Source organism: Labrus mixtus, chromosome 1 (genome assembly GCF_963584025.1).
Source record: "Labrus mixtus chromosome 1, fLabMix1.1, whole genome shotgun sequence".
In the NCBI taxonomy this organism is placed as follows: Eukaryota; Metazoa; Chordata; class Actinopteri; order Labriformes; family Labridae; genus Labrus; species Labrus mixtus.
In genome coordinates this window covers 29354318-29381057 of record NC_083612.1, presented here as the reverse complement: position 1 = coordinate 29381057, position 26740 = coordinate 29354318, and the positions used below count along the sequence as shown (strand labels likewise).

The 26740-nt window shown below is 45.0% G+C and overlaps 1 protein-coding gene across 4 annotated transcripts in view; it reads left to right on the top strand.

Moving 5' to 3' along the window:
- Nucleotides 1-26740, top strand: part of gse1b (Gse1 coiled-coil protein b) — a 177678-nt gene that overhangs the window by 139652 nt on the left and 11286 nt on the right. For 3 of the 4 annotated variants that reach the window (XM_061041339.1, XM_061041334.1, XM_061041347.1), the window contains 6 exons: nucleotides 9436-9633; nucleotides 17154-17362; nucleotides 22615-22781; nucleotides 23512-23700; nucleotides 25273-25440; nucleotides 25591-25949. In XM_061041339.1, coding sequence (XP_060897322.1) covers nucleotides 9436-9633; nucleotides 17154-17362; nucleotides 22615-22781; nucleotides 23512-23700; nucleotides 25273-25440; nucleotides 25591-25949 — 1290 coding nt within the window. Of the gene's footprint in view, nucleotides 1-7337; nucleotides 7707-9435; nucleotides 9634-17153; nucleotides 17363-22614; nucleotides 22782-23511; nucleotides 23701-25272; nucleotides 25441-25590; nucleotides 25950-26740 lie in introns of those variants that run through there. The other variant, XM_061041354.1, reaches the window with a different exon arrangement.

Here is a 26740-nt window from a genome sequence, read left to right as displayed (position 1 = left end):
TGATAATTGCTTGAGGTAGCTTATTGAAAAAAAGATTAAAAAATATCTTGTTTATGAGACAACATAACAAAGTAGTCATATTAATGCAACATACTGTATGCTTAAAAATCATAAAAAAAACTCCTGTTTATAACTGATATGAATGTTTTTCAATATTTTAGATTTGATTTAAGAAAATTCCCAATCAGTTCCCAATCAAAACACTTGCCTGTTATCTTTTCTCTTTTTCAATTCATCTATAGCTTATCTCTAGTTCAAACAAAAGTCATGTGAAAGGCAGGGCAATTGTGCAATGGTGATATTATGTTGTTCTGACAGAATGGGTCGTTTCTTCGTCAGGACAGAGCCCATTTATCTAGGAACTGGAGTTGAGGGTTAACTCACATTCCACTGGTTTGGCTAACAAAAAAACAATACAATCCTAAAATTATTATAATTCTACTATACAGATTAGAAATAATCTGATTCAACCCTTAAACATTTTGAATACTACATTTTTTTCTACAAATAAGTCAAATAAAAGATTGAAAGACTCTGCAGTTTGTACCTCTCTCTGTCCAATAGAAACCTTGTATTTTAAGGCTACTGACCCAGATGTGTGGTGACCATGGCGACAAGAGTTTGCCCTCTGCTCACCTAGAGGAAAGAGGTCTACCAATCAGACCTTTACAGCATCCACACATTCAGACGCAGGGACATACACAATTATACCAATTACAAGATTACAACAGGGCAACTCTCTTCAAGCAGACCCTGCTATGGAAAGTCAATGGGTTTTGCGAATGTGTGTGTGTGTGTGTGTGTGTGTGTGTCTGTGTGTGTGTGGTGGAGCCGCTTGGGAGTCAGGGCCCATGCAGAGCACTTGGAGTGCTAATTAGCCAACCACAGTCCAGCAGAGTACATCAGAGAGAGAGAGAGAGAGGAAGAGAGAGAGAAAGAGAAAATATGGAGAAAGGAGTGAGACTGAACAAAGGATGAAGCGATGAGTGTGTGTTGAAGGGGGGCCAGTAAAAACATGCACGCATCTCCTGAGTAAGGAAAAGAAAAGGAGGGAGGAAGTTTAAAGATGTTTCATGCAGACACTACAAGAATAATAGTATACATTTTTGTTATTTTACTGAGAGCTGATAACGTGTGGAATGTGTGTGTATGATTGTGTGAGATCTGCAGGTGAGTTTCTCAGGTGCAGAAATGGAGATAATCCTTATTGCAGCTCCTTCGATGTATCATTTTTGCTTTTATTTGTGTTTTGAGTTCATAAAGGCGGCAACTATTTTTGGTGTGATTGATTAATAGCTACTGTAGATCGTTGCAGCTCCAGTGTCCAGGTTTGTTCTGAAACATCTGTCACATCTGGCCCATCTGCTGTGCGAGACACACTTCCATCTTTGCCTGTCTTTTTGTGGCAGGTGAGGTTGATGAAAACACAGAGTTGACAGAAACTGATGATGACGATGGTCAAGCTGGTGAGTCAGTCCCAACAGCTGGGCTGGGGCTGAAGCTGGCCCCTCTCATTAGGGGAGCGTCGGAGCTGTGCCCCCTTCAGTGAGAGGCTGCAGAGGGCACCGCCACACAGACAGCAGCTTGACTCCTGGGGCAGATACCACAAAGAGCCAGAGACACAGACAGAAGGCTCGTGTGTGTGTGTGTGTGTGTGTGTGTGTGTGTGTGTGTGTGTGTGTGTGTGTGTGTGTGTGTGTGTGTGTGTGTGTGTGTGTGTGTGTGTGTGTGTGTGTGTGTGTGTGTGTGTGTGTGTGTGTGTGTGTGTGTGTGTGTGTGTGTGTGTGTGTGTGTGTGTGTGTGTGTGTGTGTGTGTGTGTGTGTGTGTGTGTGTGTGTGTGTGTGTGTGTGTGTGTGTGTGTGTGTGTGTGTGTGTGTGTGTGTGTGTTCTCACACTGTGTACGCGGCGATGTGAAGCGTAACCAGACTGTTCTGTCATACGCCCACACTGGTGTCTCCGAGAACAGTCACACACTCCTCAGATGAAATGCATGCACGCACACACACGCGCACACACACACACACACACACACACACACACACACGTGCGCACACACACACACACACAACCCCAGCAACCCCTACCACAGCCGCTGTGTAATTAACAGACAGAGGAAATGGCGCTGTCGGGGTGGGTGAGTCGGATGCAGGGAGGAGGAGGAGAGAAGAGAAAATCATCTGAGCTCGTGCCTACCCTCAAGACACAATCTGTTTCTGTGCGGCTGTGTGTGCTGTAGAATAAAAGAGCAAGGTGAAGAGAGGGAGAGAGATGCCGGCTGGTCTTTTGAAATCTGTTTTTTTTGTTGCAAGCGGCTGGCAGGCGGTTTGAGGAGGGGTGGGGGGGGGGTGTGGGTGGGGTGGGTACAGAAGAAGAGGAGTAGGAGGTGAGGGATGAATAATAAGGTGTGTGTGCACGCTCACATACACAACAGTATCATTGAAAGCCACACAAGTCAAGAGACAGGACGACTGTTCCTATTACTCAATGCATAAAGGTGTTTGTGCTTATGTGTGTCTGTATGTGTCCAAGTGTATGTGACAGCGAGCCAGGTCAGAAGGAGATGTACTCTGTTCCCTGCTGTAGCTCCATAATGGAGGCCTTCTGTATAATGACAGCTCAGAGACAGGCAATACTCGCTGTCTCTCTCTCTGCCTCTGCATTGATCTCTGGCTCTCTCTCTCCATCCCTCTCTCTCTTTCTTTCCCACCACGCTTCCTCTCTCCCTCCTTTCTCCCTCCCTTTTCCTCCCTCTCCTGTCCCTCTCTTTTCATTTTTTCTCTCTCTTTCTCAAGTGAAATTGTCACCTTTTTGATTCAGCGACTGTGCAGCCACAGCGCTCCTGTTTCAGAGTTTCTCTGATATCAGGGTTTTCTCTTTGGTATGGAGTGAAAGAGATGGCATGCATGCGCACAGATGAGCCTGCGCAGGTGTGCGTGCATGTGCACACACACGACTACACACACACATCCGTTCTATGGTGCCTGAGGGTAGATTGCTCTGACATCTCATCTCAAGTCAAACAAACCTGGAACTACCAGAGCAGGTTTTTCCTGCTGTGCTCCTATATTCTGTGTGTGTGTGCATGCAGAGGTTATGTGTGTTCCAGTCAGAGATCATGACATGAATCTATTTGTTTAGGTTGAGGCCTGCTCTGGTATTCATTTTTATGATCCTATACAGTTACATTAGTTTGGGTGCCTGCTCCTCTCCTTTGACCCATAGTAACTCATTTTGCTTAGTTTTTTAGTAAATCCTGTCTTGCTAGAAAATCATCCTGAAGTTCTTTTTTTTTTCTGCTGCTGCTTATGTGCGCAGAACATGATTTCTTATTATAAACACTTATTACCTATAGTGTTGATTTTTCAGCCGCAGAGTTACGTTTCCTGTTGTCATTTATTTGACTGAGTGTCATTTTTAAACTCACTTTAAGTTCATAACACTGGCTGTGGTAGAGGCTATAATAATCATATTACTTCCTGTTTTGCTATGGTGCATGCATCCACCTTTCTGCCTCTCTCGTATTTTAGGCACTCTTATTTTTCATTTACGTCTGTTCCTTGTGCAAAACATCTTACATATTCTCCTCCATCCTTTTTGCCCTCCGGTCAGCACATCTTCAACCAGTTTACCAGCCAGTCAGCCATTAATGATGACATGTCCTCATAAAGCTGACTCTTAAATCTCTTCTGTGAAGCCCCTTTCCCCTGTTGGACGCTCTCTAACAACTCAAAATACTGTTTCAGCTTATAGGGGGATACCTGAGTAGAGCATGAGGAGGAGAAGTCTTCAGTAATGGGGACTGTTTCTGGGTTAATATCCCTTAAACATGTATAAGCATGTTTCCTCTATACAAATGCAATACCAGGCAAAACGAATAAAGCAGTGATGATGTGAATGTCATCATGGGGAATGTGTCAGAATATTACCTGCTGCGTTCAGACATAACCCCGACTCTGTACAGACTTTTAACTGGGCAGCTGCCAGGGAAAAGTCTGCTTAAAGTCAGGGTGGACAGATTTGTCTTTTTGTGGTCACATATGCACCCAAATGTGTGCCTGAGTGAAAGAGGCTTATGAGTGGCTGAGCTACTTACTCAAAGTCATTTAAACAGAGTCAGTGGTTTAACCTGTGCTCCTGTTTTTCTCATTGAGTGATGCTTCCATTTTTGAATACCCGTGCTGTGATAACATGAGCAACTGTGATCCGAGCAGTGAGGGGGTTTCCACATCTAGCTCGAGAAAAAGTGTTGCTTATCTTGCGGCTGGTCTGCACAAACCGCAGTAAGCACATGTCACCTGTAATCCTTTCACCATGATCTGCACAAAACTGGTGTGCTGACGATAAAAAGCACTAAAAGTTGAGCTACCTTCCTGCTTCACAATAAAGGTTTCCAGTATCGTTGCTGTTAAAATGATTTCATGTGAAGCAGAGGTAAATGTTTGTTTTGTAATGGGAAATACAGCTCTGATAGAAAAACTAAGAAAACAGTATCAGAAAACAGCGAGGGTGATATTTCTTAGACAAAAGTAAGAACAGGAATGAAGGAGTTGAAGAAAACCCCAAACCGCAGAGGCTTTGATTCAAGAGTTAGAAAAGTATTCAAAGCTGAACACAGTTAGACTTTTTGAGACAGGGCTTCAGCCGCCTGTCTCACCACACATGTTGAGCCAAACAGTTTATGATGATGACATCTTTAATGCTCATTGGAGGTGAAACACCCACTGGTTTGGCATGGCTAAAGAATGCTTTCATAAGCCACTGCAAAAGAGGCATTTGAAGAATAAAAGCATAGATGCACAGTGGGTCGTGCTCAGTACAGTTCCTCTGCATGCTGCGTTGAACTTGGCCGGGCCAGGTTGGCGTCTTGATCAGATAGATGAACCAGCAGCACTGCCCTCCTAGCTTTAACGAGCTGATAGGCAAATCCCTTCCTGGTTAAAGATTAACTACTCGCCAGAGCCGCCACCGTATTATCTCCCCACTGACCGGGCCATACAGGAGCCAAGAGGATTTACTTTGTGTGTGTGTGTGTGTGTGCATGTGGGTGAGCAACAGAGAGAGAAAGAGTAATCTGCATTCCAACCAGAAAAGGGTGGAACTGTGTGTGTGTGTATGTGTGTGTGTTTGTTTGACTATGGGAGTTAGTGATCAGCTTTACTCCCAGCGGGGTGTTAAAACTGTGTGTTTACTGTATGCCATTTAGCAGTCAATCTGCTCTGTGTGTGTGTGTGTGTGTGTGTGTGTGTGTGTGTGTGTGTGTGTGTGTGTGTGTGTGTGTGTGTGTGTGTGTGTGTGTGTGTGTGTGTGTGTGTGTGTGTGTGTGTGTGTTTGGGTGGGATCATGTTTGTGTGTGGTTTTGATGTGATCTACATTCCTTTTTTTTTTTTGTCGGCGCTTTGTTTGGTTTCCCCTTAGGGCGTAACAGCATTTAAAGGGTTAATTGCATGAGGAAGAGCCATGTGTAACAGACTCTTTTAACCCTTAGGTTGTCAGAGGAAAAATGTTTTAAACTCTTTCAACAGTGCCAAAAAAATCTAATTTATTTATATCTCCTCAGACCTTTAGGCATTAAGGTCTTAACCCTGCCAGTGGATGTGGCCTTTGTCCTCTGAATAATCCAGAGCAATATCATTTGAAATCTCTTCTTCCTCTGTGTCTCTGGATTAAAGGACTGAGACATATGCTGCTTCATTCACAGAGGACTTCCTTTTGATTCACTGGAAGAGGTCGCCATCTGCTGGACGTTTGAAATAATGTAGTAAAGTGTGTTGAAACCAAGTGGTGTTAAGAGTCGGGGGCAGGCTTGCTTATCTGGAAATTCACAACACATAAGTCATCCTGAATTGCTTAGATCATTCTACGGCTTGAGATTGACTCAGAAATGAAAGCTTTGACTCACATTGCTTGTTTTTTTTTTTTTTGTGCATCAGAGAGAAAATGTGTAAACAGGAAAGAAAGCTCTCTCTTTAGACCATTAACAGCCACATTACCTTAATGCTATTTACCACTTACTTCTGTTGTGCACAGCATTGGAGTTTTTTTAATTAGAAAATGAAACACTGACAAGAATAACAGAGATGAGGGGCATCATGCACCAAAGCTGGACTTGAACCAGGTACTCTGGTTGACCCCTCCAAATGAACATGCATTATTTTTGAGAAAGCAGGGTTAGCACCAGGAGACCCATTTTGGCTCCTATCCTACCATGCTGAGATATGATGCTGTTTTAGCTTAATAAAAGCAAAGAGAAACTCTTCTCTGGAAAAAAAAAAAAAAAAAAAAAAAAACAGCAGCAAAGGCTGAGGAGAGTTGCGCGGGCCCCCCTGTCCTCTCAGGGGAGTCACACCGTGGCCTGAGCGACAGAAAAGAGCTTTGTTGAGAGGTGGCCTTTGGCACAATACTGGTCACCCTGCAGCTTTTACCCCCAAAGATAATCTCTCTCCCTGTCATCACTCTAGCTCCCTCGCTGTTCTGAGAAAAGCAGCGAGTGACGGAAGGAGGAAATGACTAAAGAAACGACTCATTCACACCCATGCAATGACAGCAGGGCAGCCAGAGGGGAAGTCAGACCCACGCTTTTTACTCTCTTCCTGAGTCCTCCACCCCAGACTACTGTTATACAGTAGTCTCTTCCACCCTGATAACAATGTAGCCTGTATGTTTATGTGGCATGTGTACTAACTGTAAGGTTTAATTTTACATCCACATTTTGGTACAATTTCCTTATTTGCATGAAATTGTAACGGTTGATTCAAATAGAATGAATTTAATTTTTTCGTTTTATGATCTAGTGTCCTTTTGTTAGTATTGTTTTTTGTACTTTTTATTTAATGATTGTGCTAATAAAAAAAAACTAATTGCGGCGCATATTCGAACACAAAAGGTTTCCTCCCATGCTGTAGTGCTTGACACAGGCCAGGACTTGTCCTCTTTCTTTCTCTCTTTCTTTTTCTGTCTCGAAGAAGGGAAGGGCGCCTCACACATTTGACCCCCCCACCCACCACCACCACCACCACACACACACATCCATCCGTATATACATACACACTGCCTGTCGCTCCCCAGCAATGGGGTCAGATGTGGTGACCAATTGAGCCACCCCTCCCTCCCTTCCTCTCTCTCTCTCTCTCTGTCTCTCTCTCTCTCTCTCTTCCATCTCCTTCTCAGTTCCTCTCCTCCCCTCCCCTCCCCCAGCTTGCATTGGCAGAGCATGCATGCCTGTGTCTGTTATCTACAAATGGCTGAGGAATTATAGGTTGAGAGGGGAGGAGGAGGAGTGAGGGAGAGTGTGAGAGGGGAGGGAGGGAGGGAGAGAAGCGGGGTGGGAGAGAGGGTGAGGTCATGTGACATCGGAGCAGCTGCTAGGTTAAGAATTTCTGTTTTCTCACTTAGAGAGAGAGAGGGAGAGGAGCCAGAGCGAAGAGGGGAGAGATAGGCAGCCAGCGTGTGTGGTGTGTTGCTTTGTTAGATAAGCTCTAAATGTTCTTTGTGAGCAGCAGCACCAGAGACAGGAAGGCAGGGAGGGAGCAAGAGAGAGACGGTGGACTGACAGGCGAGGGGAGATAGATAGACAGAGACTGAAAGAGAGAGAAAGAGGAGCAGGAAGATGGTGTGTGTCCTGTCGGTGGCTGCCGGTGTGTGCGGGGCTGGGCTCGACGTGAAGATGCAGCCATGGGGGATCCGGGCGGCTCCACTCCTTTGTGCAGTAAGGAGCTTCAGCCACGCTTTTAATCTATGGGTGTGTGTGTGTGTGTGTGTGTGTGTGTGTGTGTGTGTGTGGGTGGGGGGGGGGGGGGGGGGGGGGTCATGAACCAGAACCAGACCTCCGGATATGTGCCTCTGTGTGTACTTGTCAAGCTGTGTGCTTGTCTGTCTCCTCTTTCACTGTGTTACTCGCATGACTGTCTGTCTGCCCTGTGGTTTTATGTGCGTGGTTGATACGGTCTTTAAATACAGTCCGCTCTTTCTCTGAAGGAGGCTGCAAAAAGTTTCTTGTGCATTTCTTTTACTCTCATCTCTTAAGTCTTTCTGACTTTTCTCTAAACAATGAAGTTCTCTAGTTTTGCAAAGTCACATTACTCGACCGGACACTTGGTCTGTGTGTTTTTTTGCTTGTTTGCAAGTCTCTGAATGGCACTGTGTGTGTTGTTCAGACAATACTCACTGTTGATTCCATTATTAATTGTGTGTCAGGTTCATTCGGAGTGCACTGGGTAACTGGGAGGTTACAAGCGGGACAACTCGGGAGGTGTTGGGAATGTTATTCACTCTCTCATGCCTGACTTGTCGCTGTGTGTGTCCACTGAACACAAACTCACACATTAAAGCACACTGTGCCTGTGCTCTCCTCTCAGAGGGGAATATGATCTTTTTATAGCTCTCCCAGCCTCTGGGGTAAACCCAGATATGACTCCTACTTATCTAATTAAACTATTGATATACTGTAAGTGAGCAGCAGCTTTTATATTGGTATGACTCTGTCTGTCATTGTCTTTGCTGGAAGTTTACTGTAAGGATGATTCTGAAAAATCCTGTGTGAGTGTCTGCCTGTGTGTGCGTGTGTGCGTGTGTGCGTGTGTGCGTGTGTGCGTGTGTGCGTGTGTGTGTGTGTGTGTGTGTGTGTGTGCGCGTGTGTGCGTGTATGTGTGTGCGTGTGCGTGCGTGTGTGTTGCCCAAGAATGTAGGGATATCACACGGCGTTCTTGCATTTAGGGTTTCCACAGAATGAGGGGGTGTCAACAGGGTGTCACCTTTCAACACACACAAACATGCACACACAGGAATACACAGGAAGGAAAGGGACAGCCGTCTCAACCCTTCTCAACCTCAAAACTCTTCCAGCCACCACAGAGCTGATATGGATCAGAAGCTAAAAAGAGTAGACTCCAAAAATGTATAATTTTCAAGCTCAAGTAGTATAATTTTCTAAAATGTACAATTGAGATGTTTCTATGTTACATGAACGGGGGGGGGGCAGGATTGTCAATATAACCTACCTACAAATGTAGTCACTCTGGTAGTGTTGGAGCATGCTCAGTAGTGTAGACACACAGCCAGACTGAAGCTCTCTGAGCAAAGGGAAAGAGTGACCTAACCTCCTGACCTCTCACCTCTGACCTTAAGCTGTACAACCAAAGCCCCCTCTGCCCCTCGCACCACCAATCCCCATCCGCCCCAGCTGTCACACACGGCACCAGACTGTGCCCTGACTGACTCTGTGTCCGTGGAAAGAGCTATGTGCGATTCTCCTTTTGTTTATATTTGTCTATATTGGTCTTTTCATATTTCCTCCATTGCATGTGTTATAATGTGAGGCTGAAGGTATTTGAGCTCCTCAAATTCTCTTGACTCAATTCTGTTTTTTGGTTCAGTCATCTCAATGCAGTATTGATTATGAATTCTTTCCCATTCTCCTCCATTTTGTCTATTTGTAGGCATGAGCCATGAGCCAAAGTCACCATCGTTAGGAATGATCTCTACGGCAACCCGTACCACGGCGACGGTCAGCCCCCTCACCCCGTCGCCCCTCAACGGCTCCATCGTAGCCAATGGAAGCCCGGCCTCCCAGTCTGCTCACTCTGGATTTGCTGCAGCCCTCCGTAAACTGGCTAAACAGGCCGAAGAACCTCGAGGTAAAGCCACACAGGCTGTATGGCAGGAACATGAGCTCAGGGCACTGTCGGGTTAAGCCTGCTGTAGGACTACTTTTAGCTGTATTCCCTTCTCAATATGTACACTCTGGACAATTTCTGCTGATTTGACGCTCTGTGTGGGGAGCTCAAATGTTTCCATATTTGCAGATAATTTCAAAATAAACAAATAGGGATGTTTTCATTTGACTGTTTCTTGATTGATGAGCATCTGAACAGACAGTGACAGTGGTGAAATAAATATGTTGAGTATCATTGAGAAAATATTTAAAGGTAAAACAGCTCATTAGCTAACAACAGCTAAAAGCTAGCTAGCTAACATTGGCGTTTTACCACTTTCAAGCTAAAATTACAGTTTGATGTTATTAATTCTAAAATTCTGTTGCCACTCTCTTGAAGTAGATCAACTGGAAATGTTAGCTACAGAGCGGTTGTATGCTAACATCAGTTCCAATGGCCTAATGGTAGCCCATTGGTTATTAAATGTTGTTCATACTTGAAAAATGGGCAGATATCTGGATTTCTACCATCAATTGTCTTTTGGGAAGTGGCTTTATATTTGGGAAGTTGAAATTATTACTATTTGTCAAATTTCCCAGATTTGTGGATTATTCAAGGGGACAGCCGTACAACATAATTCTTTTGACAACAGCTTCCCTTCATAATAACATTTTAAAGTCAGACATTTAGAGTCTGACAGCCAGGTTTTTTACTGAAACATAGTGTCAGTACTATATTCTGTTCCAAACCATAATAGGAGCTGAATGTATCAGTACACCTAGCCTGCTCACCCTTACCTGTAAACCTAATGGATTAGGTGGACCTCCTGTACCCTGTACATTTGTGGTTGTTTATTTGTTTTTTTCTGCTTGTAGGAGGTCTTACAGTTCTATGTGCCATGTTGCATTGCCATTTTGAATGGCTAAGTGCAGGATCGCTAATAGCAAAAGGATAATATCAACACAGGATTGAATAATATGGCGTTCTGTAGATGCTGGGACAAAGAAGAGCTCCTCTGACTGGCCCACATGTTGTGCTGTGTGTTTGCATGTCAGTGTGTGCATGACAGTCCCCCCTGTATATTTGTCTATTTGTCAGCGCCTACGCAAATAAACATTTCCCATCCCTCAGAACTTATCCTAAATTTGTATGACTATTCAATTAGGGAAAATTAGGGAACGTAGCACCCGTTAGAAATTCTGAACTATCCTTTGAAGGCAGAGACATGGTCGTTTAATCTTTGATTCTTGTTTAATGGTACATGCAAGCTTGGCCTCTAACTTAGCACAGATTTATATGCAAGTGTTCTCAAAATCCATGCACCCAGTGTTTAACACATGATACAAACAACTGACACAGCAGATCCTACATCATGCTGATGGCCTCAGTTGGAGGACTGTTATTGTTGAGTCGATTGAAGGTGTTTGTGCATAAGTATGTGTGGCTCTATGCTTCCTGTCACAGAGAGGCCCAGCAACCCCAGCTGTCCACCCTTGCTTTGTCTCTTAAATCAGATGGTCCCCTTCTTTCTTGCTGTCCCTGGATACCTTGCTCCCCAGCCCACTGCTGCCCAGGACCCAGAACCCTGCAAATGATTTATTACCAAGAGAGAGGGAGAGAGAGAGAGCACTCAGCTCCAACCTCACCTCACCTCCCTCTCAATCCGTCTCCCCTTCATCTCTCTTCACTCCTTCAACCCTGCATGCCAGTCCTATTACTTTCTCACACTGTCTCCCTCAAACATAAATCTACTTCCAGAGTTCAGTCCTGCCTTATCATTTCATCCTGGGTCCTTTTTTTATTAGATTTGTATTCTTATCTCTGTTGCCTTTCCTCCTTTTTTTTTGTTAGCTGAAGATGGGGAACTTTAAAGTTTCTTTTTTTAAAATCACTTCTCAGTAACTTCTGCTTCAGTATTTTCTTTGTGTTGTGAAGTGAGTGAAGGGCTAATTTCTTTTATTATTTCTAAATTAGATTCTACTGAAACAGAGAGCCCCTGTCTCTGTCTCTGTCTCTGTCACACAAACAGACACCTCATTCCGTCTGATTAATCTCTACCACCATTTTATTAAAAGCCCGAAAAAGCCCCTTCTTTATTTTTGAGGTCTGTCGCTGACTTTGCCCTCCCTGACTAACTGCCTGGTAAAGGCAGAGATGTGTGCGTTTATGTGTGTGTGTGTGTGTGTGTGTGGGTGAGTGAGTCAGGCACAGGGGGCAACTCTGCCCGTGTTAGGAGCACAGGCTCCAGGGTGGGCAGAGAGGCATGCAGCCCCTGGAGCTGCAGTCACCTCTCTGTCTGCAGAGGCTGTATTTATAGGCAACACACACACACACCAAGACACCCCCACACATACAAACAGTTGTCTTTGCAACTGGGTAAGCCTCGTGATTTCTTAGCATGCTGAAGCTTGCTGTCCTTTCATTAGCTGCCTTGACTCAGCCTCAGACTCTCTCTCTCTCTCTCCTTCGCTCTCTCCCTCTCTCTCCCTCCCTCTCTCTCTCTCTGATTGATGCTGTGAGGTGAGGAGTGCAGTGTACATATGAGGTGCCATGACTCAGTGTCCTAAGGCCTGGAAGAATTAGTTAGGTTTGAGGACTAGTATCACCGCCACTGGCTGCTGAACTGATTTAAGACCGTGAGCACGGCTGCTGTTTATACAAACACCCACACACCCTTACGCACACGCACACACACACACATGCACGCGTACAAACACATACGTCACTTGTCGTTTGCGAGTATAATGAACAGCTCTGTGTGCTGAGCGCTGTGTTGAGGAGGGGAGGTGAGTGATAATGGGTATCGAAGCGGCACACTCTCATCCCATGCACTCTAAGGATGTAGCGCATGTGCACAACAGATATAACACACTGCCACAAAAAGTCAAGACTGCTGATATTTCATTAATTAGGTAGACCTTGGTTTAATCCTCTCAGTATTTTCTTCATACACACCACCTGAGTGTTATGACTGAGGTCACATCAACTGTAGTACTCTGCCTGGAGAGAGAGCGGGAGAAAAAAGGTGTACAAGATAGATGGAGTGAATTGGCTGGAAAACAGAGGAACAGGAAGTAATTAGTACATTGGTGAAAACCTCAGTGTGTTTGTCTGATTGTTTGTGTGTGTGTGTGTGTGTGTGGCCGGAGGCTCTCCTTGTTTCTGGGAGCCCAGAGCATGCTGGGACAGCAGGGCAGTGTGTCTATGACCTCTCCATCTGGAGCCTGCCTAGAGCTCACACAGCCTCGCTGAGCTCAGTGTTTGTGTGTGCGTGTGTGTGTGTGTTTCTTGAAGGCAAAACCCTTCAGGCTGTGATTGTCCCTGAAACACTCACAATCTTACCCCCCCCCCCCCTCTCTCTCTCCATAACACATCAACATAACACCTATCATGACTCTGTTCAGTAGCAAAGCAGCATTTAAGTATAATATACAGTTTGTACAGTCAGCAGCAGGCACACCGGATTGCTCCTCTTATTTCCTTCCACCATCTTGTACCGTCTTTCTTCCCCTTGCTGGCACAGCAACACACACACACACTGTGTTCTTCTCCCCTCCCCCCACCCAGTGATGCAGATTACAGGCTTTGTGGTGTGTTGTCAATGCATGGCCAAGACTGTAGTAGCAGGTGTGTGCACTGTTTGTGTGCATGAGTAGTTATTGTGTGTCTGCTAATTCGCGTGTGTGTGTGTGTGTGTGTGTGTGTGTGTGTGTGTGTGTGTGTGTGTGTGTGTGTGTGTGTGTGTGTGTGTATGTGTATGTGTGTTGGAGTGCACGTGTTGAGGCTTGTGCTGGTGGGGTGGCATATGGATGCAGGGTTGGCTGGGCACTGCTATGCACACCAGGTGTGAAATGGACTGTTTAATTAAGTGCTGATGTTGTTGTAATGCATGCTGGGAGGGAGGTGGGTGGAGGAGGAGGAGGGGTGGGGTTGGGTATGGTGGATATGTTGGCAAGGTGGAGGGGAGCACCTTCTGCCTGGCAGGGGCAGGGGCATGTGATGCTCTGCTGTTTTGGCAGAGGATGTGGTGGAGGAAGAGAATTGGTAGGGGCTATTTGGCAACCGTGAAACATTTTTTTGTGGTGTTGTTGTCTTACTATCAAGGCTGTGATCCAGTGGGTTGCACTGCCCTGGCTGCTGGACTCCTTCGTTGTGTGAAGAAACCTGCTGAAGATACATGCCACATGCTCCATGGCCTTAGCTTTTGTATTGGGTCAGTAGCTGAACTAAAAGGTGCCGTCCATGAAGGGACACTTGGCCCAAGTCTTAGACCGCAGCTTGGTCGGTTAGTTTGTTCCTGTTGTATGATGCATTGTGTGTGTGTGTGTGTGTGTGTGTGTGTGTGTGTGTGTGTGTGTGTGTGTGTGTGTGTGTGTGTGTGTGTGTGTGTGTGTGTGTGTGTGTGTGTGTGTGTGTGTGTGTGTGTGTGTGTGTGTGTGTGTGTGTGTGTGTGTGTGTGTGTGTGTGTGTGTGTGTGTGTGTGTGTGTGTGTCTCAGCTTGATCGGTCAAGTGTGGAGGCAGTCTGGGAGAGTGCGACTGGTAATAGAGGAGGCGATAGAGAGGGGAGCTTCACATTAATCACACACAGCTTGGGACTGAGACAGCACTTGATTTCTTTTCTCGCTCTTTCCTTCTGTCTCCACCTCTTCTGTCTCTCTTTCCATCTCTGCTATAACCCCCCCCCCCTCCATACCCTTCCCCATACCCGTCCCCATCACTACACCACACACAGCTAGCAAGTGACAATCAGTGCAGCTAATGAAGTGCAGGTTGAGAGCTGATGAGCCTATTTTAGACTCTGGGGACGAAGGCTGTGCCTCTCTCCTCCTCCTCCTCCTCCTCCTCCTCCTCCTCCTTCTCTGCCTCATCTGGTTCCCTACAGAGCCAGGACGTATGGCTATCTTCTCTCTGTATATATGAAAGAAGGGGGAGGACCATAATGCAGAAATGACACCAGATTGGTGCCAGTCCTATGCCTCATGCATGATTTTTCTTCAGTGTTAGGGAGGGGCGAGGAAAATGATTGGTGTGGAAACTGTAGCAGGAGGGTTGAAAATGGACAAGAGAAGGAGAGGAGGGAAGGAAGCTGAAGATGATGAAGAAAAGAGGAGTTGGACGGACGAATGCCTGTGGTGTAAACAGGAAGTGATGGGAAACGTATATGGATGTATACATTCAAATGTATAACCACGTTGTCAGATATTCCCCTGTGCTCTAAACGGCTGTAACTATTGTGAATGTGTTTGTGAAAATTGTGCATTCAGTCTGACAGATCTACGTCTGGTAGGCTGGCACTGTGTGTGAAGAACAGAAGGAAAAAGAACTAGGGTGTATGGAGAGGTGGTAGGTGGTTGGTGGTTGTATGGGGTGTTGTTAGAAGGGAGGAGGAGGAGGAGGGAATAATACAAGAATAATAGCTGTGTGTGTTTCTTGTGTGTTGAGGAAAGATGTGCGCACAGATTTTTTCTTCAAGAAGAGATCGAGGACACTAGACGGCCTTTGTCTCTTTTATTTCCCCCTTTCCCTCACCTGCTTCTCTGCCCGCTCTTTTAATTATTAAGTCTGCACTGCCTCGTCTTCAGTCTGCTTTTCCCTCTGCGTGGAAAAGGAGGAGATGTGAAGAGATTGGGGTAAGAGGGGAAAAAAGATGGAGTAAAGAAGTGTGTTGCTTAGCAGTTTAGCACGCCCCCCCCCCCCCCCCCCCCCCCCCCTCGCGTATGTAAGTTGTGTGCGATTGTGTACTAGTGTGTGGTGAGTGAATAGGTTGTGACACTAGAGCTGTATTAAGTGTGGCTCCATTCCCCAGGCTGAGTGGGCTGCTATTGATTGGCCTAGTCTTGCAGGGGAGAGTAATGGCTCTCCGAGGTGAGGGGGGGAGGATTAGGCCACTAATTGCCATTGTGCCGACAAGATATGCCCCACACACACACACACACACACACACACACACACACACTGACGCTGTCCCCGCCACCCACTCGCCCATCTGCACCCCTTATCTCCCTGCTTTCCTCTCGCTCCATCTCTCGCCTCACCTCGCACCTCTTTTGCACTCGCTCGTTTTGTCTCCCCCCTCTCTCATCATTTTTAGGTGTCACCTCACATGTATCATCACCAACTTTTCCAACAAGCCCTCCCTTTTTTTTCAGCTCCTACCACCACACATGGATTTCCAGATTCACATTATTGATTCTTTCCTCTTTTTTTGCGGTGTTCATTAGGATGAGGTGTTTAAAATCAGTTCAAATCATTACCCCACTTACGTGGCAAAATCATTGCCACAGAAAAGGAAGAAGGGAAGAAATGGCAGTCGGGTAGGAATCTGTGTTTTTTTGTTCTGATGGTGATAATTGGAGAGGAAGTAGGCCCGACAATGACATGAGGTTTCAGCTCCCTTTTTTTTTCATTTTATACAGGGCTGCATTTACGCACAGTGATGCACAAAAGCGCACATCTCCTACTGTCCTTGCAGCACCACAAAAGAGTGTCCCATTGAGAGGGTTGTGACCCAGTTTGACTGTGTAATGCTGTGCTCTATCTGAGCGAAGGAGACTTATGGCACACTGAACTGTCAGGAGTAGAAGAAGAAAGGAAACAACAAGACAGCCCACCGCTTAAAACACAAGACGGGAGGAAGAAAAAACGGGGGACAGACGGGGGAAAAGAGGATGGACTAATGAGAGAACAGGAAGTGGACAATATGTGAGAAACAGAGTGTAGAGAAATCAGTGATATATGTACATGAAAAGGAGTATCATAAGACAGGTTGTACTATATATAGAGAGAAACCAAGATGTGTGGAAAGCATGTGACCAGACCGTGACCCTGCGCTACAGGGTTTCCCTCGAGGGCTTTGTTAATGTGGCACAGCTACAGCGCAGCCGAGAAGCTCATTGGGCCAGCTCTCCACCACCTGCTGTCTGTGTGTGTGTGTGTGTGTGTGTGTGTGTGTGTGTGTGTGTGTGTGTGTGTGTGTGTGTGTGTGTGTGTGTGTGTGTGTGTGTGTGTGTGTGTGTGTGTGTGTGTGTGTGTGTGTGTGTGTGTGTGTGTGTGTGTGTGTGTGTGTGTGTGTGTGTGTGTGTGTGTGTGTGTGTAAGGGTGGTTGCTGAGGACAGTGTGTGGCTGCAAGCACCACTGACGGTGTATACATTCAATATAGCCGTTCACTCCTGAGCAGTGTGTTCTTATTTGTTGTGTGTTTGTGTGTCTGTTGAATGTCAAGGCTATATGACTCTCACATGGCTGCTTCTCCTGATCACTGTCACTTTATAATGGGAGCCTAGGGCAATCCATCTGGCCCCATGTGCGTGTAGTGTGAGTACGTGTACGTTGTATGCAATCTGTTTCCATTGTATTGCCGCAATCCCTTGTAGAAGGCGATACAGAATACCACTGTTGTTACATTTTCCTTTTTTATCAATAAAAGCAACGAACATTCTTCATTTCATCATGTTCTGTCATTCCTTTAACATGTTTTTTTTTTTTATCTCTCTTTTTCCAGCTGCATCTTCCATCAGCAGCGAGTCCTCTCCAGTATCCTCCCCGGCCACCAACCACAGCTCTCCAGTCAGTACGCCCAAGAGGGGTCCCCTCGGTCCAGGGCCTGTCCTGGTTCCCCCCACAGGCCACAGTGTGCCAAACACTCCACCTGTAGTCACCATTGCTCCAACGAAGACTAGCAACGGCCTCTGGAGAACAGAGGGACGCCAGGTAAAGCCACATCTTCAAACACATGCTATTACGTCCTTGAGCACGCTCTTACTTTTTCCTACTGCTCTTTTTTTTTTCTTTTTAGTGGCTCTCTCGAGTGACTTTTCTGAAATCTCAGATTGTCTCAGATTTTCATACTTTAGCTTGTTTGCTATTACAAACATGCAAACATCAAACTGTTGAAGAATGAACAGAACAAGTAAACTGCCTGTAACACAATCTAGGATGGTGGTTTATTCTTGACATATGTAGCATAGCTGTCAGGTTTACAAATGTCTGCTTTCTCTTAGCCCCCTCCTCATTGCTCCATGCATTTAACAATGCCAGCTGCCCCGGGACATTGAGGTGACAGTATCAACGGCAGCGAACATCTGTGCCCCTCCAGACCCCCCTCCCACTTAGCCCTCTTGCACTTGGACCAGCCCCGCTTCCCAGTCCCCAACCTTTGCCCCCTAACCCACCCTCAGCTCTACTCCAGCCTCACCCTTTTCCCCCCCAAGCAGTCAAGTGCATCCTCCTTCGTCACCCCAACACCCTCTCTACTCTGTTATGTAGTGGGGTGGAGAGAAAGAGGGAGAGCTGCTTGCTTTGATAAGGAGTGGATTATGGATTATGGCCTTGCTTTAAGCCATCTTATCTCAGCTCAGGGCTAATAGCCAAACGCATGGTTAGAATCAGCTCTAGAGAACATGCGGAAACTCTCTGAGACACTTTGACAGGTCCCCGGAGTGGGAGAGAGAAGGGGGTATAGTGAAGGGTGAGTGATGAGGAGGTCAGCCAGCTAGCCGGGTGTGGGAGCATTCAGGCCATTGTCCTCTCTCCTGGGTAACCCCGATGACCCTCTCCCGCTGTAGCCATGGCTTTTATGAAATTACCCCTCTGCCGTTAAAGGGTCAAGTAGAGCTAGGAGGGGCCCTAGCGGGACAGGGGACTTTCCCCGATGATGTCATCCTGTTTTCTATTCCTTTGACAGGACTAGTTTGAAAGAGAAAAAAAAGATTTAAAAAATGGACAGAAGAACCCTCCAAACCAGTCCAAACTGTTTACACTGTGGTTAGCCTTGCGTACGTTTGTGTGCATTTGTTTTGTTTTTTTTTGTTGTTTTTTTTTTCACTGCAAATGTGTGTGTGTGCAAAAGGTCAAGCTGGAATTGAAAAGGTCGTGTCACTGGGTTTGTGGTGCCTCCAGCCGCTTGAGGCCTCCCAGTCAAAGAATGAGGAGGTTAATGGAGGTGATTTAGACAACGGGTTGGTTGGATGAGGGGTAGAGGTTGGGAGAGGACAGGGGCAGGCAGGGATGCGTCACCATAACAGGCGTCCTAGTATGTCCCTTATTTCTGTGGTGACGCTTCAGCAAGCGCATATAACTCTCTGATCACAATGAGCCATGGGGCCACACATATATATGTCCCTCCTAAACAAAGATAATAGTGCCTGGAACTTTTTGTCCATGACTAATTGCTGAGCAGTCCTCTGGCACATTGACCCTGCCTGTTTACCCTCGTCTCATACCAGTCTCTTACCCTCCATAGCCCCTCTCACTTGTGACCTTGGGACATTTTCTGAATAATATCAGGATATCCAGGTCCTGATATTTTCCAGAATTGCCTTTTCTACATACCTCCCTCCCGATGGCAGGACATTTCCAAGTGAGCAGTGCATTTGTGAAAAGGAGCTTACATCTTGAAATATGAAAACTGAGGCTTCAGGATCCCCTGTAAAGCATCCAACATGTGTTGCTGTGTGTGGCCATGTACTGTGTCCTGCTTTCTGTGTTTTAGAATTGTTGATAAGTGTCTCTCTGGCTGAGATATAAGTCCGTCTTTCAGAGCGGGGTGAGAGGCACAGCAGCAAAGGAGGGAGGGCTTGGAGGGAGGGCTTGGTGCGTTGGCATTTTGCTTTAATGACTGCAGGAGTCTGCTCCCGCTGCTGCCTGTAATTGCTTTTTAATTGGCAATTTGGATTCATGGCTCCATCTGAGAGGCGTAAACGAGCGCTGTACAATGCACGGGGTCTCCCACCCTTGCTGAGGGGGGGGTTACAGGGGCCCAGCTCACACAGAGGAAGATGGCTGTTAATGGATGTGTCTTTGAAGCAGAATGCTTGTATTGGTGCTCTGTGTACTGTGTATATGGCATGATGCCTGTGAATAGTGTGTATGAGAATAGAAAGCTGTTTTTTTTTTTGGTAGGGTTAAGGATCAAAATGGAACGGCTGGTTGCATTTGTGGGTGTCTGAGTGACTACGGGACTCTCTAATGGGGCTGGAAGGCTCTGTCTTTGTGTTGTCTGCACTTCTGCAAGGTGCTAACCTGTACACCCACACCTTTTGTAGGGTGTTTAGGTGCATCCACACATACATGCACAGACATTCACAAAGATGAAATAAGCTCAGGCAGAAAAGCTACACAAACAGCATGGGAGACACATGGGCCCATTCTAATTTATTTACAGATTTCCGCTTCTTTTTTTTTTGTTGAAATCTGCAGCATTACCACCATGCTTTGTTGTTTTACAGGCATTCCCTTTCCATCCTCTTATTAAAGAAATTCTGTGAAATTTGTGGGGATGGATCAGTTGATTCAATTTGAGTGGTTTTCTGTGTCTGGCACCACTTGACAGTTTTTGAGTCATTGCGGTGATTATGAAACCATACCACTGTCATAAACAAACTGTGTATGACGCAGGATAATTGACACAGGTTCAACCCACATTTGATTCATATCAACTCCTTGTCATTGGAAAATAACACATAATCCCGATGAAATGCTGAAAATAGTTATTGGAACTGATCATACATAGAGAGCAAATTCAAACTGGTTTCAGATTCATTGGATGAATGCGCAGATACTAGGATGATTCTTACTTGCATATTTCATTTTGTTAACAAGATTCTCGTGTTGATGTCATGAAAGCTGGTCAGTGTAGTGCTGTTTGGATAACCAAGGCATAATTAGTTTACTTGCTCACTTTCAGTTACACAGCTCAATTAACCATACAATTGTTTGGGGAGGGGTGTGATGTCTTTGTCAGCGCACGCTGTATGGGGGAAGGTTTTTTTATAACTCATCTGTATTGACTTTATTAAGGTTAAGAGTTTTTCATAGTAAGGGGCGTGGCTTATCTGACTGAAGGACGGATGGACTTGTTGTTACTATTTGTCAGGAGGTTTTAGGCCTGCCTTGACCGAAGGGTCATTTTGAGACAGCAGTTCCAATATGGCGACCGCACCGGCTTCAAAAGTCCGGTAGAGAAACCAATGGGTGATGTCACTAAGATTATGTCCTTGTATATACAGTCAATGTATGGATATAAAGGGAATCCAGCATGTTGGCAGGTCTGATGCTCTTTGCTCCAGTGATGACTCTGGTTGAAGTCTAAACCACTTCAACCAGATGAATGACATGATATATCAGGATGCTGCTCACTATTCACACAAATAAATAAATGAATGCATCAACCTGTAGCATCAGTGATATCAGAAAAGCAATTATGAGCTTTTTTGAACAAAAATGACTTCTTCACCAAAGCTGTCATTGTGATTGTTGCAATTTGTTAACTGACAGAAAATGAGGTGGGAAGAGCAGGTCTTCTTGTTTTTTCACCCAACAACATGCATTGTTCACCAGTACCTCTAGATGAACATCTTGATTATGCTTGGGACTGCAGAAACTATAGTCACAGTACTACTGAACATGACTTTGTGTGCCTTTTCCTTTGGGTTATGAAAGATATTTGAATAAGTGTGGGCCCTCTTGCTTGCAACAAATATCACAAGGGCTTTAACTAACACTTCAAGACAGCCACACATAAGCTTTTTGTCATATTGTAAAACATGGCAGATAAAGAAAGAAAACCTTGCCGCTCCCAAGCCACCATCTGATATTGACTTCTTTTGACATGTATGAACATCTTTTCAGTTGGCTGCTGATTGGGAGGGCATGCACATTAAAGCGCTAAAAGGATGGAAGAGATGTGGGGGGGTTTACTGGGACGGAGGTTTAAGGGAGCAGAGTGCCTTAGTGTTTAGCCAAGCGCAACAAACAACATCCAGCAAACAGTAAAACCAAACTACTGGAAGGTTGGGCCGCCAAAGGGAAACAAAAGGGGGGGTGGGGAGTCTAAACATTAGAGGCATTTAAGATTGGATGTTTGCACATCAGTGTCAGCCTGGGTCAGTGGCTGCAAAGCAGGGCGGGGAGGTAATGGCTCCCTAAATTGGATTTATTTTATCAAAAGCAGTGTGTGAGAGGGGATAGTACTACTGGAGTGTCCCTGATAGTCCCAGGGAGCCAAGAGGTTAATTTAGAGGGGCAAGAACTGCATTTTCCTCTTGCACCTCTACTTTCTCATGCCTTGTATCTTCATCTCTATGATTCCTTTCTCTCTTCTTTTCATTCTTTTTAGTAGTTCCCTAACCAACTTTAACTTGAAGTCTTGTTTTGCGAGAGATGAGAAAACCTTTCCATCATACCTGTGAAAATCCTGCTCAACTGTAGATCCCTCCATAAACAATTTCCTCGTACAGAAAAGGTTCTAAGTTTCTCTGTTCTGTGATTGCATTTGTAGGCAAGGGGAAACCAAAGCTTCAGAAAATGCTCTCCCACTCCCACAGCAGGGTGTCTTTGTAGCTCAGAAACAGTGTGTGTGTGTTTGCAGACAGTGTTTGTGTGTTAGTCGTCAGATTGGATAAGTGAGACCAGGCTCGCTGCCAAAGGGAGAGAGGGAGGTGAAAGAAAAGACAGAAGAAAGAAAAAGAGAAACAGAGGCAGAGGGATGTTGCTTGTCGGACTTTGTTGTCTTCCCTGTAGATGTTTAAGTTCTGTGCCCGCTCTTTGCCAGGATCAAAGTCATCGTCTCTGTAGAATCCCCATTGTTGTACATCCAGCTCTACCACATCATCATCGATCTTAAGGATGACACCTCTTGTTTACAATTAGAGAAAAATAGTCAGGCCGCGTCTTTACCACTCTCTGCCTGCGATATTTTCCATTTCACCATAAATTCCCCCGAGAGAATTGTTGCTCTGTCTATTTTTACTGGGAATGGGTTTATGTGAGGCAGTAGATAAAAGTGCCTGAGGTAGGAAGCGAGTGTTAGGGAGGCTGCCGCAGCATCAACAGGCCTATTCTTTCTCATTCTCGCCCCCATCTCTCCGCTCACAGGACGGGCTCTATGAGTACTGACAACCATGACGGTCACAGGTCCTCCTGAACAATGACTAAGACATTCTCTTTCTCTGTCTCCTCGCCAGGCTGACTCGGGTCCTCGTGGGGCCAGCAGGGAACGTCTGGGTGCAGAGGGGGCCCTCCCCCAGGAGAAAGGTGGCCCCTCAGTCCCTGCACACCTCCTGGGAAACCCCTATGCCTTTGGTCTCTCCCCTGGCGCTGTCATGCAGGATTCTCGTTTCCAACCACTTAAGTGAGTCACAAACTGAATATTTCCCTGGATGCACCAATCCTATTTTTAATGTACTGTAATTGGTTTTCCTACTTAATGTAGGATGTATCAGTCAATATTAGATAGTCAGACAATATTATCGTGTTTATTTGTCACACATAAGTCCATGTTTGAGGAAATGCACGATACATATAAGCCTTTTTTAAACTGAATATTCAGTGCAAACATTATTATAAAACTGATGGAGAAATAGTGTTAATGCTTTAGACATATTGGACTGCTGGACTCTGATAGTTTCCTCTAATGTCAAGTGTACAATACTCTAAGACATGTCTGAAGCACACGTGGCAGAACACCACAGCTGAGCAGACGGTGGGTCACAGAAGTTGGTAAACAGTATATTAAGTTAAGTTTCCTGACATAAAAAAGTGTAATGTTTCATTTCAGCTTCTTTATTTACTGTATCTGCAATCAGCATCAGTCCCAAAAAAAACCCCTCATCAGTCCAGCTCTAGTCTCTAAATGCTTGTATATAAGTGCATTATCAATAATCCACAGCTTTGTAAAACTCAGAGGAATAAGCAGCTGCTGCAAACATTTGTTTTGTTGGCTGTGCTGCTGAGAAATAATGAGAATTCATAGTTTCTTGGTGCAAATGGGTTATTGTGCATACGTTTTGTATGAGTGGAAAAAACACAAATAAAACATCTAACTCTGCCTTTTGTTCCCCTATCATTGTCTTTCCTCAAAGTCTGCCTAGACAGCTGCCGCCCGGGCCAGTACCAGAAGAGTACCTCCGCGGTTTCCGGCCCTATGCCACGTCTGAGGATGCCCTCCGCATGCCCTCTTTGCCCTTGGGCCTGGACCCTGCCACTGCAGCTGCTGCGGCTGCCTACTACCACCCCAGCTACCTGCCCCACCCTTCCTTCACGCCATACAGGTAAGCGTCTTGCATTAATTTGTTTTGTTTACTTGGCACAGATTTCCTTTGAGAGCATTTTGTGCGAACCAATGCCTTTGACTGAACTAAATGTTTGCATTGCTAATACTCGGCACTAAACGCATTAGTGTATAGCTGACCTTGGATTCATGCATTCCCAGAGGTAAAAACATTTTGTGTTGATGTTTTTATTTCTAGATTAACTTGAGGGAACACTAAAGGGAAAACAGAGTTGATAGGAGATGTGACTGAAACAAATGGAAGTTAAATTAAAAAAAATGTGCTTTGTAAACAAAAAACAAAGTAACACTCACAGATAGAAAAATTAACAAACTCACAGTGTCAACATGGGCAGGTAGAGTGTTTGATGATGATTAAGTATCACCTATACTGAGCATAGGGACTTTATTTAATTGAATGCACCAACACTTTATAAACTGCCTCCTCTGACAGTCTGCTACTAAGACACCTCAAGATTCAAGATTGTTTTTATTTGTCACATGCTCATACAGATGGGCAGTGAAATGTAATGACTGTTCCTCAAGGCTAAGCAAATAAAAACACTCAAAACATTACTCTAAAGATACGTGTGTACTGTGAAATGAAGATATAAAAAATCGAAAAAAATGTAAATGTACAAAAATGTAGAAAGATATAACGGATATAGAAGTGTGCAGTGTGAAGTGTCAAAGTGTAACATCCTGCTCAGCCATGATGTAGTGCCATTTCTTAAAGGAGTGATTTAAAAATAGATGTACATCCCTTTTTGTGCCAAAGCATGCAGTTAGGTCATATACAACCTTCAGAGGTGCAGTAATGAAGGTGTTTGTTGAGTTGCAGTTCTGCATAGAATAAAAAGAAGCACCACGCTTATTTGAGATTTTCAAATGTTGACTCCTCGACTTTTTCATTTGTCTTTACCCAAGCTGGGATTAACATCAAAAATAGGCCATTAACTCAACAAATCTCGAGCCTTTGCATGCTTCCTTTTTAAATAATTACTATAAAAGCATCACTGAAAGATGTTATACATCTGGGATGGGAGAGACATGTCCTGCTTACCACTGTGGTTTTTATCAACTTTTGTAAAAGGAAATGAAGGTTTTTAATGTTTCTTAAAGTGACAGCCCAGTGATCATTCAGAGGAAACACAAGCAGCAAGAAATATTAGTGCAGTGTGTGTTAGAAATACATTAATTTTTAAACACATAGGATCATATGGACTGAGTGTGTGCTGCTTGCTTTGGGCTATCACACAGGCTGCATGCCCTGGTCTGTCAACACAGCAAGATCAGAGGACTGCAGCACCCATCACACAGTGCGATGTAATGGATTTAATGAGGGGATGAGCAGTGGCTGTCACACACACATACACAAAAAAACACATCAGCACACAGCATAGCCTTTTGCTTTGCTAGGTTAGCTGACAGACTCTGATGCTTCCTTGAAAGATTGAAGACTCTGTGATGTTGCGCGCAGGTTAATGAAAGTGAATGCTGCACTGTCACTGACTCTCTCTCTCTTTGTCCTTTTTTTTTTTTCTTTTATCCTATTGCAATCTGTCTCTCACAGGATGGACGACCCGTTCTGCCTCTCTGCTTTGAGGTCACCTTTCTATTCGCTGCCAGCAGGGGGAGCTTTACCCCCCATGCATCCCTCTGCTGTTCACATGCACCTACCAGGGGTCCGTTACCCTGGGGATTTTACACACCCTTCACTGTCAGCACTGCAGTCCGAGAGGTAAAGTCAGCTTATTTCAAACATCATACAGTCAAAGGTAGTGGCATTGAGTACATCTTAGCGGTATGCTGTTATTTTGTATCATCTTTTCCAATTTAAATGACATCTCCTTTCTACTCCTGCTTCCTTGTCCACTTTTCCTTTTTTTAGGCTTCAGCTGGAGGATGAGCTGCGGCAGAGAGAGAGGGAGCGCGAACGGGAGCGTGAGAAGGAGAGAGAGCGGGAGGCTGAGAGAGAGAAGGAGCGGGAGAGAGAACGAGAGCGGGAGAGGGAGAGAGAAAAGGAGCTGGAAAGGGAGAGAGAGCGCGAGCGGGAGAGAGAGCGTGAGAGGGAACGAGAGAAGGAGAGAGAGAGAGAGAAAGAGCTGGAAAGACAGAAGGAGAGAGCACTGAGGGAAAAGGAGCTGCAGGCATCCAAGGCCATGGAGAGCCACTATCTGGCTGAGCTCCATGCCATGAGGGGGCAAGAGGACAGAACCAAGCCTGAGAGACTCACCCCGAATCGGGCTGGTATGTGTCGTGCTGCCCCTGTAGCTTTCTTAAGCTAGAGTCATACTATTTGTCAACACATGTTCCTTAAAACCAGGGGTGTCCAAAGTGCGGCCCGAGGGCCATTTGCGGCCCTTGAGGGGATTTTTTGCGGCCCGTGACTTCAAATGAAGAATCAGAAGATTTTGGCCCGAGGCCTTGATTAAGATTGGCACATTATCTTATTTTTCTTTTTCATGTTAATAAGGGCTGAACAATATTCCTAAAATAGAAAATGTTCAGTAACATGCATGTTGTTGTTTTTTTTAAATCTACAGCTTTTACTATTTTCCACATTTTTTTGTAAACTATGAAAAAAAACGTATGCAAAGTTTTTGCAAACAAGCGGACTGTTGTTTAACCATTTAATGACCTGAGCTAAATGCAGAAAGCTTTTCCAAAGAAATGAACCACGTTACAGGTTTGATTCTGAGAAAAAAACAAATAAAGTAGAACGAAAAAATCAAAATATTTGATTTCCTTTTATTAAAGGGTTTCTTTAGCGAGCCTTTTGATTCTGATCTACAAAGCCTTACTATTTTTTCAGCTATATTTTAAAAAACAAAACCTGTGGCCCGCGAGCGATTCTAACACGACAATTTTGGCCCGCAAGAAAAAAAGTTTGGACACCACTGCTTTAAACAAATGATATTCATTATAGCAGAAAAATAGATACCTTGATAGAGCTAAAAATGTATTTACTCACGTTCATGATAAGTGTTATGTAATTTGCTAGCCTTATTGCTTAAAGCTCAGTTCCCTTTTTTGTACCC